Genomic DNA, 14,919 nt, shown 5'->3' on the forward strand with positions numbered 1-14,919 from the left:
TTTAACTGATTGAGGTTCAAAAACTGATTTTAATAATCAACAATATTTTTCACAGTGCCCGAATAGCAGGACTGTGATTTTTTTGTTTGCCCATTTCAGATCGGGCTTGCATAATATGGCCTGGCCCATAGATTTGTGATTCAATGGGGCATTTGAATGGCCCCGGCCTGGTCTCTCCTTCCCCTGATTCCAAAGCCCAAACCGAGTCCGAGTCCGAGTCCGAATCCGAATCCGAATCCCATCCGATATCCGATCAGCATGCATTTTTGGCGATAGCGCGTCATTTTGAGTTTATGTCAGAGTTTCCAGAGGGGGTGGCGCGCTGAAAATAAGACAAAAAAAGGAAAAAAAAAATGGAAAATAAGAGGAAAACGCGACAGATACAGAAAGGCAGAGAGCCACAGGTTGCCATAAATGGCACAATATGTATAAATTTGTAAAAGTAATTGCAGTGCGGAGACAATGGAACGGCCTAAGATCTTGACGCTGATGTTGATGTTGATGCCTCATGCCTCATGCCGCATTCCCCATGCCGCTGGTGCTGGGGCTGGTGCTGGTGCTGGTGCTAGTGCTGCCCCAGCTGCCTCATGCCACAAACTGCAACGGCTGACCATATTTGGCCGCAGAGCCATGGTCTCAGTCCCGTGCGTGTTTTATGTCCAACTGCCAGCCATTTATACTTACATTATAAAACTATATAAACCCACAGAATGGCAGAGATGCGGAGCGATGCGATGCGACGGCCAGGTTGTGTCCCACTCCCCACGCACAGTGACATTTTCTTTCGAATTATATGTTTTTCGATATTTTTTGGCTTCAGAGTAATCGAAAAAATATATTTTTTTAAATTTTATTTACAGTTCCCAGTCTACAGAAAGCGAAAAATTATTAAATTCAGTTTTATTGAAAACCTCCCAAATGGCTGTAAAGTTATCGAAGATACTTAAATTTTAAAATATATTTTTTTCTTTTTTTCAAGATTTTATTTTAGTAGTTAAAAGCTAAATTATTTGGTTGCAAAAAAATAATAAATAAAGTATTCAAATTAAAGTGCAAATAAACAAATAAAACACTTTGTATTCCATTGTTTTCAAAACATTTAAACGAAAGATCGAATTGTAAATAGATCATAAAAATATCGAAACTCACTCATGAAATTTTTTTATCGAAATCGACTATAAAAGTGATTTCTTCAAACGATTTTGGCCTTCTATTACTTTCGGTTAAATCGATAAATCTGGTTCAATTTCCTTCCAACAATTTACCCACTAATTTTGTATCTGAGCAATACTTTTCAGGGGCCAAGCACCACTGTTCTTGGGGGGCATGAGCTCTGTTAATTCGCTTTGGCCATTTTGGGAGGAACGACGCTCCATGACGATTCCATTGCCGTTGGCCTGCCATTGTCTCACATCTTCACCAAATAATTTCCATGCTCGACCCTGGCTTCTTTTCTCTCACACAGTAAATAAAAGATGATCTATTCGGAGATTGTTTAATATCCCTAAGACAAAGTCAGTTACCAGGAAAAATAGACCTAAGGTCTACAGTTCTGTCATTATTAAAAAAGAAAACATTTATATTTGCTTTGATTTTAAAATGGGAATTGGGTGAATTTCAATATTAATTTATTTGTACATTAATATTGTCACAGAAATCACCAGGAAGCATTATTCATATTTTAACTGAAAATATTTTAAACGTTTTATGATTTCTTTTGTGAAAAAAACCTTTCTAAACCCTAACTACAATAAATTTTTATTATATAAATTAAGAGAATGACTTGGAAGCCAATATATACACATTTTATACCCTATAATGTTTTAAATAGTATTTAAAATATTTTTAAAATCTCCAATTGCAGGCTTGCGCACCGCGTTACGTCTACCACTCGATGACACCATCGAAGGCCTTCCGAATCGACCCCGTGGGGACCTGTTTCACGACCCACGACTTTGAGAACTTCAACGAGGTCTCCCCCTGCCGTACAAGTGAGTATATCATTGCACCTACTCTACACACTGATCACTTTGGATCTGTATGAACGGGATTAACTCACACCAGACGCAAAAATACAACCCCTGAGTCGGTGTGATTCCGTAATTTGAGCCTCAGGGAATCCCCAGAAAAGCGAAATTAAAGCTGTCAGTCAATGACTTTCTTTCGTTCTCTCTGGTTTACTTTTGTTTGGGCTTATATTTTGGGTAATTCGTGGGTATCGAGTGTCGGAAACCACGGGGTTAAGGTGGAAAGTGACAAGAATACTTAAGAATGGGTTTTGGCAAAAGCGAAGGGAGTCCTTTTATTCGGCTTTTGTTTCTGTGAAGGACAAGAAATGTGAAAATGGTTCGAGGCACTAGTTCCTCAGAAATGAAAAACTACTCAAAATATCTCCCACTAGACCTATGTTTTGTATCACCCATAAAGGTGTACCCCTCAAATGGATCTATAAATTAATTTAGGACAAGAAATAAACTTGAAACTGTTGCTTTTTTTCATGTAAAATATCAATTAGGATGACACGTTATGGATGTTCTTGCATTTTTCCAACACAATCGCCCTTATTGTCAGAATTATTTACCAGAGACGGTGACTAATTTGACGTCATTTGGAAATATAAACCATCGAGAGATCAAATCGTAAACCCCAATACCCACACCCACCTAGTAACCACTCCCAACCCGCCGCCAATGAAAGTTCCAATGAAAGATTTATGCTACTTGACAGCCGACAAAATACACGGGTTCTCTATCCCTAAATAGTTTGTAGTACGATGTTTGTATATATCTAAAAATATTTAATCTGATGTTCAAAGTTTTATTTCATGCGGAGCGGGAAATTTGTTTTTCTTGATTTCTTCCCCAGCTTCCTCAGCTTCCCCGGCGATGCTTTCTGTTTTCTTTTTTCTTTTTTTTTTTGCCTTTGGGACAGCCTGCCAAATTTGTTTGGTTAGTCATCGCCTTATACCCGACTATATCTGGGTCTATATAAATCGGTGTATATATTCGGAGGTGTGTGTATACACACATGTGGCATTCGCCACCAAACACAGCAGCCGCCTCCACCTCCGCAAAGTTCCGATGAGGTGTCAGTATTTTTAGCATCGCCTCGCAGATGCAAAGCATGCTATATATCTTTTTTTCAAGTTAGAAAGTATAAGGTCTATGTATACGGATATATGGACTCGCCTAGGTATGAGTGTTCCTCATCGAGGCCGCTGGCATATGGCCATTAGTCGGGGGTTGTGACTCTTGAACTAGTTTATCCTCATACGGAAGAATTGCTCCTCCACAGCTCTGGCTCTGGGCTTTATTGCTTATTTGCTTTTTGGTTCTAGGAATGTCGGAGGAAATTATTGCAAATGCATACAAAAATCTATACAAACATGGGCCACTCGTCTGAATCAAATGGAGTGATTCACTTTGAAAATAATTGGCCAAGAATGTTGCTTTTGAAGCTACAGTTTTAGGGATGGAGTTAGAAATATTTGAAGATTGGAGTTCTAAAAATAAATAGATTTTAAATTATTTATTGAATTATAAGAAAAGCAAGATTCCTCTTGTATCTATAAACTATACGGACTATATATCTATATTTTCTTAAGTAATTAATATAGATTAATTACTTAGTTACTTAATATATATGATACTTACTATAGATTAATCAATTACTAGAAAAAAGTGAAAAGTAAAAGAAAAGCTACAAGCTAAGTTAAAACTAACAGTCACATTGAGAAGGATACATCCATATATATATTATACTACAGTATAGTAGTAAATAGTACATGGTATAGTATTATATGGCATATAGTATAGTACTTCCAATAGAAAATATCTCATTGAAGCCTATAAGTTATTACCTATTCAATAGAATTCCATGTAACCCCCATAAAAACTTCAATTTGTAGGGCTCTGAAAAACATAATTCGATGCATAAAATGCATAAAATTTAGGATAATTTTTCCAAAGAACAAGTTCATTTCTTTGGATTTGTTGCCTTGAACGATGGGGCGATTACTCAATCCAGAGTGCTAGAAGGCCCGTGGGGGCTACCGGGGGCAGTTTATGGATTCTAAGCACACTCGATAGGGCCAAGTCGATTCCCATTGGTCTCGTTGTTGTTGCGTTATTAATGCTGCCGCCAATGTTGCCGATGTTGCTGCCGCTGTTGTGAAATGATTAGCAGCAGCGGCAGAGGCAACTCATCCTGACAGTGGCCCCAACACATTCCGACATCGCTGAAAGCAATAAATACCAACTTAACGCACAAAATGCCAAACTAAATAGTTAAACGAAACACAGACGGGCAAAAAACATATATATTTAAAAAAGAATTACAAATAAAAAAGGGAAACCTTTTGTAAAGGTCGAACTTTGGATGCTCTTATATGTTTGTGGAGACTCTTATTCTTATTTTAAAAACTAACAGACAGACGGACAATGGTTGAAAATAATATTATGAACCCTGTGAATATTCTATATATGCTCTTTATTTAAAATATATTTTGACAGATTTACAAGAAAAAGTAGCGGACAGGCGGACAAGCGAGCGGACAAAGTGCCAAATCGGACAGACGGACAGAGTAAACGATGAAGTATTGGAAATATTTTGGAATATATCCACAGACAGATTTCTTCTTATCCCGGTGGCCTTAACATTGGTCTGAAAATAAGACTAATGCAACGGACAGACGGACAAGTTAGCGGACAAAGTGCTTAAATGGACAGACGGACAAAGGAAATCGGGAAATATTATGAAATAGATGCTATTACAGATTTATTTTTATCCCGAAGGACTTGAGAGTGATCTACAAACAAGACTAATGTTGAAACCGACGGACTAACTAGCGGACAAGAGGTTGCAACATCAGCAATCGCCACAAGTCCATGACACATTTGTTGTCTAAGTGATTAGACCCCCATTGAGAGTATCCGAAAACAAAGGGGTAAATCAAAGTAGAATGGAGAAAAGCACCAACAGTCGTCGGAGTGGACAGGCCCAGTCTGAAGAGACAGGGGAGCTGGGGACGCAGAAGGATAGGGACGTCTCGGCGTGCCCTTGCTAAAAACTAATTGTAATTCAAGACGAAGACGCTTTTTATTATGGGAATTACTACAACGGCAGAGACAATGCCTTGGGTATGCTCACGTACGAGTGCGAGTACTAAGTGTACGAGTGTCTTTACCTGTTCTACCACAAAAAAGTTGACTTATGCGATTGCCGCAGCAACATGTTGCTGTTGCTGTTGCTGCCGTCGCAGCGCTCAAATTGAAACACTTCGAGACAAATTGTTATCGTTTAATTTGATCAAACGCACGATCTGCCTGTTGATTTCTCAGTTGTTTTTGCTCGCAGTCCCCGTAGTCCACCCCCTTGTAGCCTTTTTCTGTTTCCTCGTCTTACCAATTTCCCTTTGAGCGCCTCTGAGCCTGGCTTTAACCGCGCAGGCAACATCAGCCTGGTAATACTCTACTTTTTGGTTGGGGATTCTTTAAAGATATAAAAATAAATAAATAAATTATAAATAGTAATAATTATTAATTATTAATTTTTAATTATTATTTAATTATTATTAATTAGTTTTGATCCTACAGTTGAAATACTGACATAAACTGAATATTTTCAGAATTATGTTTCTAATCAATTTGGCAATCAAATATGTTTATTTTTTAGAGCTTAGAACTCAATTTTAAAACTATAAGAAGCCATCAAAATTTTAATAATAAGTAATGATTAATAATGATAATAATGATAAGAATAAGAGAAATTAAGCTTCAGTAAAGATAGAAAAGAATAGGCCATACATTTCAAAGAAAAGCTCGGGGTTGGACTTCGGAGGCAGTGTAATATATACACATATTTTTTTATTTCTCAATATAGAAATTAGAGATATCAGATTTTTTAAAGTTTTGGATATCTAAAAGAGAGTATTTAGGCTCCATTAAAGAAAACAAAAAAAGGCCTATACATTTCAAGAAAAGCTAAGAGTTCGTCGATATTTTTTATAAAATTATTATATTTAATTTTATATTAAATTTGTATATTATATTTAATTATTATAATTATAAAATTTTTATAAAATTACTCAAATAGAGTAACCTGAAGTGAACCACCCCGTGAAAGAGTATTTAAACTGCCTTAAAGACTCATAAATAACAAAAATTGTTTTTATAAAGAGTGTATCTAAATCTTCGATCATCGTTCATATTTGAGTCTTTTTTGCCGATGTTACGTGATTTCGTATTTGGTAGCAAGGCAACATTCGCCAGACACTTTGCCGGACAAACAAACGGACAAACGGACACGCGGACAAACAAACAAAAGGCGGGGCCAACAAAAGGATGTGTGGATGGGGACCTGGATGTGGATATTGGATGGGGCCATGGGATGGGGGTTATATAGTGTGTGCGGATGTGCTTGTGGCTGCCGCGTCTCCACTTTGGGCCTCGGCTTGATCTTTTTGTTTGCCGCTTTGGAAATCGGTTCAGAGATGGGCAAGGGAGTCCCGGGGCGAGTCCAGGCGGATCGCTGGCTCATTGTTGTGCTTTCATTTCAATGTCCATCAACTGGCCCAGGGCCAGTGTGCGCTCTAATCCTTTTATGTTGCCCCCCTCCCTCCAGTTGCGTCTGACAAATAGCCGCGCAATTTATTGCATTGCATCGGTAATTATTTGCAATTTATTGTCCCACACACTAAACTCCCGACTCGGGGGCTTTATGACGGAATCAGACCCAACGCCTAAATGGTCAACTGCGACTGGACCTGGTCTCGTTCCCGTTCCCGTTCCCACTGCCGCTCCAAATGCCTTTCCCTTTTGGCCCAATCACTCACTTATGCCATGAATTTCCATCTCTCTTTCGTTCCAGACAACTACGGTTATCATCGCCAGGGCTCGTGTCAGGCCGGATTTAGTGCAGCGATCAACGGAGTAAGTACCACTGGATATACCCTAACATTCGGGACAGGTCTCTAGGGGTTAATCTGGCAGCGGGCTTGGTTAGATCGGAGGTTGAGGTTGATGGATTTATTATTTAAATGCTTATAATAAGAGAACATAAATATCATTTTAATATCTAGGATATTGTATTGGGAATTATTATTTTTTCGAGTTTCTTAAGTTTCAAGCTGAGAGTTCGATTACGCACACAATCTTTTTCCTCAAAAATATTTTGAACTTCTCTATTTTAAATTATCTAGGTGATAATAATCTTGTTTAGTAAAAATGTTAAAAATGATGAATAAATAGTTAAAAAATAGGAAGAATAAAATTATCATGAGTTGTTAGGACCAAGCATTTTTCCAGAATATCTGAGAATTCAGGGTTCGACTACGAGAATATGAACATATTTATTTCAGAATATATTTATTTCTTATATGACTATAAATTCAGAAAAGAATTTACCTTAACATAAGCTTTTAGGCCATAACCAGAGGGTATTTAAAAGTCGTTAGAGATTAAATAAAATGTGTGTCTAAAAACCGAGCCCAATCTGAAGCCTTTCTTTTTGGTTTCATTGAGTTATTATATGCATGGAATGGATTGGAATGGAAATGGCTGGGCAGGACAGACGTGGGCACGTTTAGTTGGCACCTCGTTGGGATCGTGGCATAACATTTGCATTCACAATCGCATCCACAGCATTCAATCCGATCACCAGACGCTAGGCATACACCTTCTATACATCTCAGTGTATAAGTTTTGTGTGTTTGGATATTTGTAACCCGCTTCTTCTGTTTTAGAATGGATCGCGCTTGTTTATCGGCGCACCTGGCAGTTGGTACTGGCAAGGTAAGTGCACGTTTTTCCCACTCGTACCGCCTATACCGTTGTTATACTTCTTTATTTATTCTATTTTTATTTTTATTGTTTATCCGTACCTCTCTATTTTTGTGTTTCCCGCGAGACGAGTTACTATTACTGTTCTCTATATGTATTTCAAAGTTGCTTTTCGGTCTAGTATCTCGCATCTCTCCGAGAAATCCGATATTTATCCAATGTATTTAGTTATAAAAGTTATACGTTTAAGTTATATCCCCTAAATCCCCACACTTGCCCACAGAACACACACGTAGTATGGTTTGATTTCGTTATCCTTGTTTATCATTAGCATTTGTCCCCGTCCTCGATCCTTTCCCTAGAGCTTCCCCGATGAATCCCACCTGAATCGATTTAATTTTGATTTCCCTCTCGTGTAAAAATAAGACAATATTATTGCATTCAATTTTACCCCCTTTCCACTCTTGTTTTCCCCTATTTCGTGTGTTTAATTTTGTTTTTGTCCAAGTTCCTAAATACTATTTTATATAATATGGAAATACATTTATGTTTGTATTGTAATATGCCCTCTCGGCGGGTCTAACACTTGATCCCTGTGGATCTGTATCCTGGATTCACAAAATTATATATACGATCTAATCCGTATGTCTAGAAGTCGGAATGATAAGTCTAGTCGTAGAACTTGATATAATGTGATGTATCTAGTGCATGTCGCATTGTACCGTCGTGTAGTCGGGGGAGTGTAGCCGTAGGCGTAGAATTTAGTATTTTTTTAAGAAACCTGACAATCTTACTCTAAGATATACACATTTTTTAGTTGATAATGTTTTTTATAAACGTGTAAAATTGTCATGGATTATAGAAAATAGTTCTCATTAAGAGACGATAACTGAGAACTTGAAATGATGGTCTAAGGTACATTTTATTCGATATGTGAGCTTATGGAACTATTTTTTATGTATATTTGTACCTAAAATAGTCGAATATTTATTTTAAATGTACCTAATATCAAGTGTACTTTAATTCATCCGAACTATCTTATTTTAAAATGTACCTATACTTCAAAAGTGGTACACTTTTCCCTATGAGTGGTAAGCTCATAAAAAAGTACCTGAATTGTGTAAATCTACATTTTCCAACACTGAACCATGGAAAAATTGTCAAGTACAGTACTCATTGACTATAAATTCCTCTTACATAAACTCCTCAAGTTCTCAGTTATCAAGTAGCTTCATCCTAAGTACAGTAAACTCCTTAGCTATTGTGTTGTCGAGTTGTTGTCAACCAAATTCGTTTAACCCTAATTGGCCTAACGTCGCACTGTTGTCGCTGCCAGAAGCTAACAAAATTGTACCGCCAGTCCGGCGAACCAAACTATTGAAATCCATTCGCCAACTCCGGACTCAACCACAACTCGACAGCAGGAGTCGGCGAAATAACCTTAATAATTAATTATAATTGTCAAACGTAATTATAGTGTATACCTAACCCCAATAAGAGTTAGTTGCATTTATGGTACCGTATTACACAGTTTCTACTGTACTCGTAACTCTAATTGTATCCGTAACTGTAACTGTAACTGTAACTGTAACTATATCTGTAACTGTACCTGTACCGTATAACGCGTCATGTTCTTCCTTATCTGATTAATCTAAAAATGATGTTCTCTCTTTCTCTTTATATTTTTTGCTCCTCCCACTCCTCCCAATCTGTCTCACAACACTCAATCAATCAATCAAACAATCAATCCTGTGCGTCGGGGCAAAATGCATGCGATTTTGTACCGAAAATGTGACAATGCATTCTGTACCGATTCCCAAAATAAAAAAATATGAAAAAAATCAAATCAAATCAAAACCTAATCCAAACCGAATCGAACCGTTTACCCCACCAACACTTTGTTTCTATTAAAAAACAAACAAAAACCATAAAAAGGACAAACCTACTCAATACCGCCCGACGCCGAGTTTCCATTTAAGCCGCCTTATTATCAGCCCTTCGGCACTGGAGGTAATAATCTTTGAAAAGCCATCAAAAACACAATATACAAAATACAAAAAAATACCAAAGAATAAATAAATAAAATATAATTGTGTTTCTCACTCACTGCCTCAAAACTCAATCGAAACTGTACATGCGAACATTAACCAAGCTGCAAAAAATATACAAAATATTACGTACCTAAACATAAAACCACAAAACACACACGGAAAAGCCTCATCAATGGTGTCTGATACTATTAAGAAAGAAGAAAATATTAAGCCTCGCTTTGCTCGATGGGTCTCCAGAGTGTTCATACATTAATTTCCGCAGGATAAGACCGCTTTACCCCCCATAGCTGTGTTTCCTCCCCGCTTCGTCCTGGCTGGTTGTTGTCTCCGCTAACCACTAGGGAGGAATCGAATGAAAGATTCATTTTTTAAATATTCAAATAATTTACAGAGATATATAAAAAATTAATGCTTATTTTTAAGCTCAAGCTTCTTTCATCCGATTCGGGTTAATACTGAATATATGATAGACGAAGGACCTGAACACCTTATACAGAGTTTTGAAAAACTTGTTTAAAATCTTTTCAAAAGTTGAATCCTTTTTCCAAAAAATGTGACTTTAAATTAAATAAAATAAAGAAAAAATATAAAAATACAACTCTAAGGGGAAAGTATCCTTCCTCAATAAATCCCTTTTTTCAAACTTCGTCTATCATATCTTCTTGATTTCTAAAAACTTAAAAACAAACCATTTGGAATCATGGCTGTTTTGGTGTATATTGTATCGTTCTAACTGGAATGTATACTAACGGTAGTTTAAGCATGTTTTCCAGAGCATGAAGCAGTTCCACTAAATCTTAACAATTTATAACGTAGTCCTAGTACTTCGTAGTGGCTTCCTTGGGAGTAGTCTCGAAATATATGTAGTTTCATGTGCCAAGTGTCTTCATTGTAGATATCCATAGTTGTTGTGTTGTTGTTATTGTTGTCCAGCATGCCCATAAATCTATAAAGCTATACGTACGCACAGCAGAGGTCATAAAAATAGCAATTTTAGACAAAAGATTTGAGCTTCTAAATATTTTGTCACACTATTTTGTTGAAGTTTTGAGAAAAAAATATTCAGATTATTAATTTAAATACATTTTAATGTTTTATTATTTTTTTAAGAATTAAAAAATATTTATTGATTTAAAAAATCTGTTGATTATTATTATAATCAGTAATAAAACTTAATATGATTGCCAAGAAGCGTCATTAAAAAAGGATTATAAATGATCAGAAGAAAAAATTATGAATTAGATCAGAAATGTTTGATTGAAATATTAAATCACAACACATATTTTAAATTATATGACAAAATATTTAGTTTCGAACCTAATGCTCTTTAAAATTGTGATTTTTGTACCTCTGCTGTTTCAACCAAAAAGAAAAACAATAAACCAGTAATCTCACCCATAATAAACCAAGATGTAAGCCTGGCCCACAGGACATCTCCGAAGTGCATCCGCTAATCAGTCCTCCGCAATCCTAATCCACAGGACAAGCCAGCTCACACGACGTGACCCGACCGGAGAACCAGGTGTTCTCCACGGGCGAAAGTCCCTCCGCCAACGACGACTCCTACTTGGGCTACTCGATGATCACCGGCGACTTCGACGGCGACCGCAACGAGGACGTGGCCATCGGAATGCCCCGGGGCGCCAACCTGGTCGGCAAGATCGTGGTGAACAGCTGGAACATGTCGAACATATTCAACATCACGGGTCGCCAGATCGGAGAGTACTTCGGTTACTCCCTGGCCACCAGCGACGTGGATGGCGACGGCCTGGACGACTTGATCATCGGGGCGCCCTTGTACACCGATCCGGACAACGTCGAGGGCAAGTACGACGTGGGCAGGGTGTACATCCTGCTCCAGGGCGGACCCAACTTCCAGAAGCACTGGTACATCGAGCACATCCGCGACGGCTACCAGAGCAAGGGCCGGTTCGGCCTGGCCCTGACCACCCTGGGCGATGTGAACGGCGATGGCTACGGTGACTTTGCCGTGGGTGCTCCTTACGACGGACCCGAGGGTCGGGGTGTGGTCTACATCTTCCACGGCTCTCCGCTGGGCCCGCTGGCGAAGCCCTCGCAGGTGATCAAGTCGGAGCAGCTCGTGGAGGGGGCACCCTACCCTCGCACCTTTGGCTTCTCCCTCTCGGGCGGCGTGGACATGGACGGCAATACCTATCCGGATCTAGCCGTGGGCGCCTACAGCTCCGACCAGGCCTTCATCTTCAAGGCTCGCCCCGTGGCCGCCGTGGATGCCTCCACTAGCTTTGCCAGCTCCTCGAAGCTGATCAGCCTGGACGACAGGTCCTGCCAGTTGCAAAGGGATCACAAGCAGGTTCCCTGCATGCTCCTGACCACCTGCTGGAGCTACACGGGTCGCTTCCTGCCCGGCCAGCTGGACTTTGACGTGTCCTGGCTGCTGGACGCCAAGAAGCTGCCCAATCCCCGAATGTTCTTCCTGCTCGACGAGGGCAAGAACATCAGGAACCAGACCATCCGGCTCAACTACAACCAGAAGTACTGCCTGAACGAGACTGTCTACCTCATGGACAAGGTCCAGGACAAGCTCACCCCCCTGACCGTGGAGGCCCGCTACAATTTGCGCAGCTACCAGCAAAACCTCAACCCCGTGGTCCGCAACAGGAGGCAAGCCCTGGAACCGGTGATCGATCAGAACCGGGACATCGTTCTCACGGACGCCATCAACATCCAAAAGAACTGCGGGCCGGACAACATCTGCGAGCCGGATCTGAAGCTGGAAGTCAAGTGAGTAGAACACCCCAAGTCCTAAGAGCTAGTGGGTCTAATGTGGACAATTATTCCCCCAGAACCGTGGACAAGTATCTGTTTGGCTCTCCGGAGCCCCTGGTCATCGAAGTTCTCATTTCCAACAACAACGAGGACGCCTTCGAGGCCGCCTTCTACATGATTACTCCGCCGGATCTGCAGTTCCGAAAGCTGCAGCAACTGGGCGAGAAGAAGGATGCACCCATCACCTGCTCACCACCCACGCCGGAGAACAACCACACGCTCAAGTGCGACATCGGCAATCCCCTGGAGTCCGGAAAGATTGTAAGTCCTCAAGGGCAACCATGTCCGTCTGTCCGTTTGGATGTCCGCATGGACTTTTAGGGCTAAAAGCTTATAGGAGACCTTTTCTTTTGGATGAGGACTCTTGGGACATCCAAGCAGTGTCCCTAACCATTTTCACTTGTATTGTAACCTATTCATTGGTCAGAAGCCCCTGGCTGCTTAAGAGAGGCACTGCTTGATATCCTTCAAATCTAACCCTCATTTCTCTTCAGGTTCACTTCAAAATCAGTCTAGTGCCCGAGGAAAAGTACGGAACTTCGTCCAGCTACGACTTCTACTGGGAGGCCAACTCCACGAACGTTGAGAAGGTCGGCTCCGACTTCGACAACAAGATCCGGCAGAGCGTGGGCATTTGGGTGGACACCGACCTGGACATCAAGGGCACCTCTCTGCCGTCCTACCAACTGTACAAGGCCGACGAGTACAATACCCTGGAGAACTCCACCAAGGAGGAAGAGATCGGACCCCAGGTGGTCCACATCTACGAGATTCGCAACAACCGGCCCTCGATCATCGAGGAGGCGGAGGTCTTCATCCACCTGCCCTACCAGACCATCGTGGGCGATCCTCTCATGTACCTGCTAAACCAGCCGGAGACTAGCGGTCGAATCCGGTGCGACGAAGTGGTGGCCAACGAGAACAATCTGCTGCTGGACGAGAAGCTGCGCCGGAAGTCGTATCTGCAGGCCCAGGGAGCCATTTTTAATGCTGAGGCTGCTGGCCAATCGGGAGCAGCTGCAGCCGGCGGAGTGCTCTCCGGCGATGAGGGTCACTTGCAGGTGTCCCAAGGAGGCGGTGGATCTGGCCAGTCAGTGCTGTTGAGCAAAACCGAGCCGCAGAACCGTTTGACCCCGAAACAGGTGGCCGAGCTGGAGCGGGAGGATGAAATGGAGGTGCCCGGAGATGCCTCTTTCGTGCATCGAGATCGTGCCAATCAGGCTCAGGCTCAGGCCCAGGAGGAGCCCCGTGTTAATCACAGTAGCTACACCACTTGGTCGGCGTCGACTTCGTCCTCCCCAACGTCGGGTGCGGGAGCTTCTGCCGCGGGTCACAGCACCCAGGGACACATTCACATGGCAGGGCCCACGATCCAGCAGAACATCAACTACCGCACCCCTCAACAGCAACAGCAGATCGTGCTGGCGGGAGCCGGATCCGGAGGACATGCAGGCAGCTACCAGGACAAGTCGCAGTTCGGTGGCCGTCCTGGCAACTTCCATGCCGGAACCCTGGACTTGGGAACCCTGAATCGCGGCAATGTGGACAACGAGCTCTATAGGAGCCAGGGTGTTCAGTATCCGTCCCAGAACCTTGGTCAGTTCCAGACTCAAAGCCAGGGACACATCAATGTGCAGCCCCCTAGACAGTACCAGAGCCAGAACTACCAGCAGCAGTACGGTGCTCCTGGCGGCTACCACGTGAGCTACTCCTCCGGCAGCAAGCCCTACTACGGACTGGAGAACGAGAACTTCTACGATGAGAACAACCTGCAGAGGTCGCCCGTTCAGTGGAGCAGCTCCTCAAGCTCCTCGCAGCGTCGCTTCAAGAGATCCCAGGACGAGGATGAGGATCAGGAGCCGCAGCAAATCGATCTGAACTCGCCGTGCAAGGCGGCCAGGTGCCAGAGCATCCGCTGTGTGGTTAGTAATCTGGGAACCGATGACGGAGATGCCGCCTTCGTGGCCATCCGGGCACGCATGGTGGCCAAAACGATGGAGAAACTGGCCTCCAATGTCCCCTTGAACGTGTCCACCCTGGCGGTGGCCAACATCACCAAGCTGCCGTTCATCGGGGCTCCCAAGGATGCGATCATCAAGTCGCACGAGATCTTCTACAAGGCGGAGCCGGAGCCCCAGCCCGTTCCGGATGTGGTGCCTTTGTGGGTGGTCGTCCTGGCCGCCTGTGCTGGTGCCCTCATCTTCCTGCTTCTCGTCCTGCTGCTCTACAAGGTGAGTTTCTTAAAGATCCTCGTGGATAATATCGTGGATATTTATTTTATT

At 41.9% G+C, this 14,919-nt stretch overlaps 1 protein-coding gene across 4 annotated transcripts in view; it reads left to right on the forward strand.

Annotated features, from left to right (window-relative positions):
- Positions 1–14,919, forward strand: part of LOC6504951 (integrin alpha-PS2) — a 40,344-nt gene that overhangs the window by 23,954 nt on the left and 1,471 nt on the right. For 3 of the 4 annotated variants that reach the window (XM_014904737.2, XM_014904738.2, XM_001965712.4), the window contains exons 5-11: positions 1,865–1,991; positions 6,868–6,929; positions 7,742–7,790; positions 9,714–9,788; positions 11,311–12,592; positions 12,655–12,898; positions 13,132–14,868. In XM_014904737.2, coding sequence (XP_014760223.1) covers positions 1,865–1,991; positions 6,868–6,929; positions 7,742–7,790; positions 9,714–9,788; positions 11,311–12,592; positions 12,655–12,898; positions 13,132–14,868 — 3,576 coding nt within the window. The remainder of the gene's footprint in view (positions 1–1,864; positions 1,992–6,867; positions 6,930–7,741; positions 7,791–9,713; positions 9,789–11,310; positions 12,593–12,654; positions 12,899–13,131; positions 14,869–14,919) is intronic. The other variant, XM_014904739.2, reaches the window with a different exon arrangement.

Source organism: Drosophila ananassae, chromosome XR, assembly GCF_017639315.1.
Source record: "Drosophila ananassae strain 14024-0371.13 chromosome XR, ASM1763931v2, whole genome shotgun sequence".
In the NCBI taxonomy this organism is placed as follows: domain Eukaryota; kingdom Metazoa; phylum Arthropoda; class Insecta; order Diptera; family Drosophilidae; genus Drosophila; species Drosophila ananassae.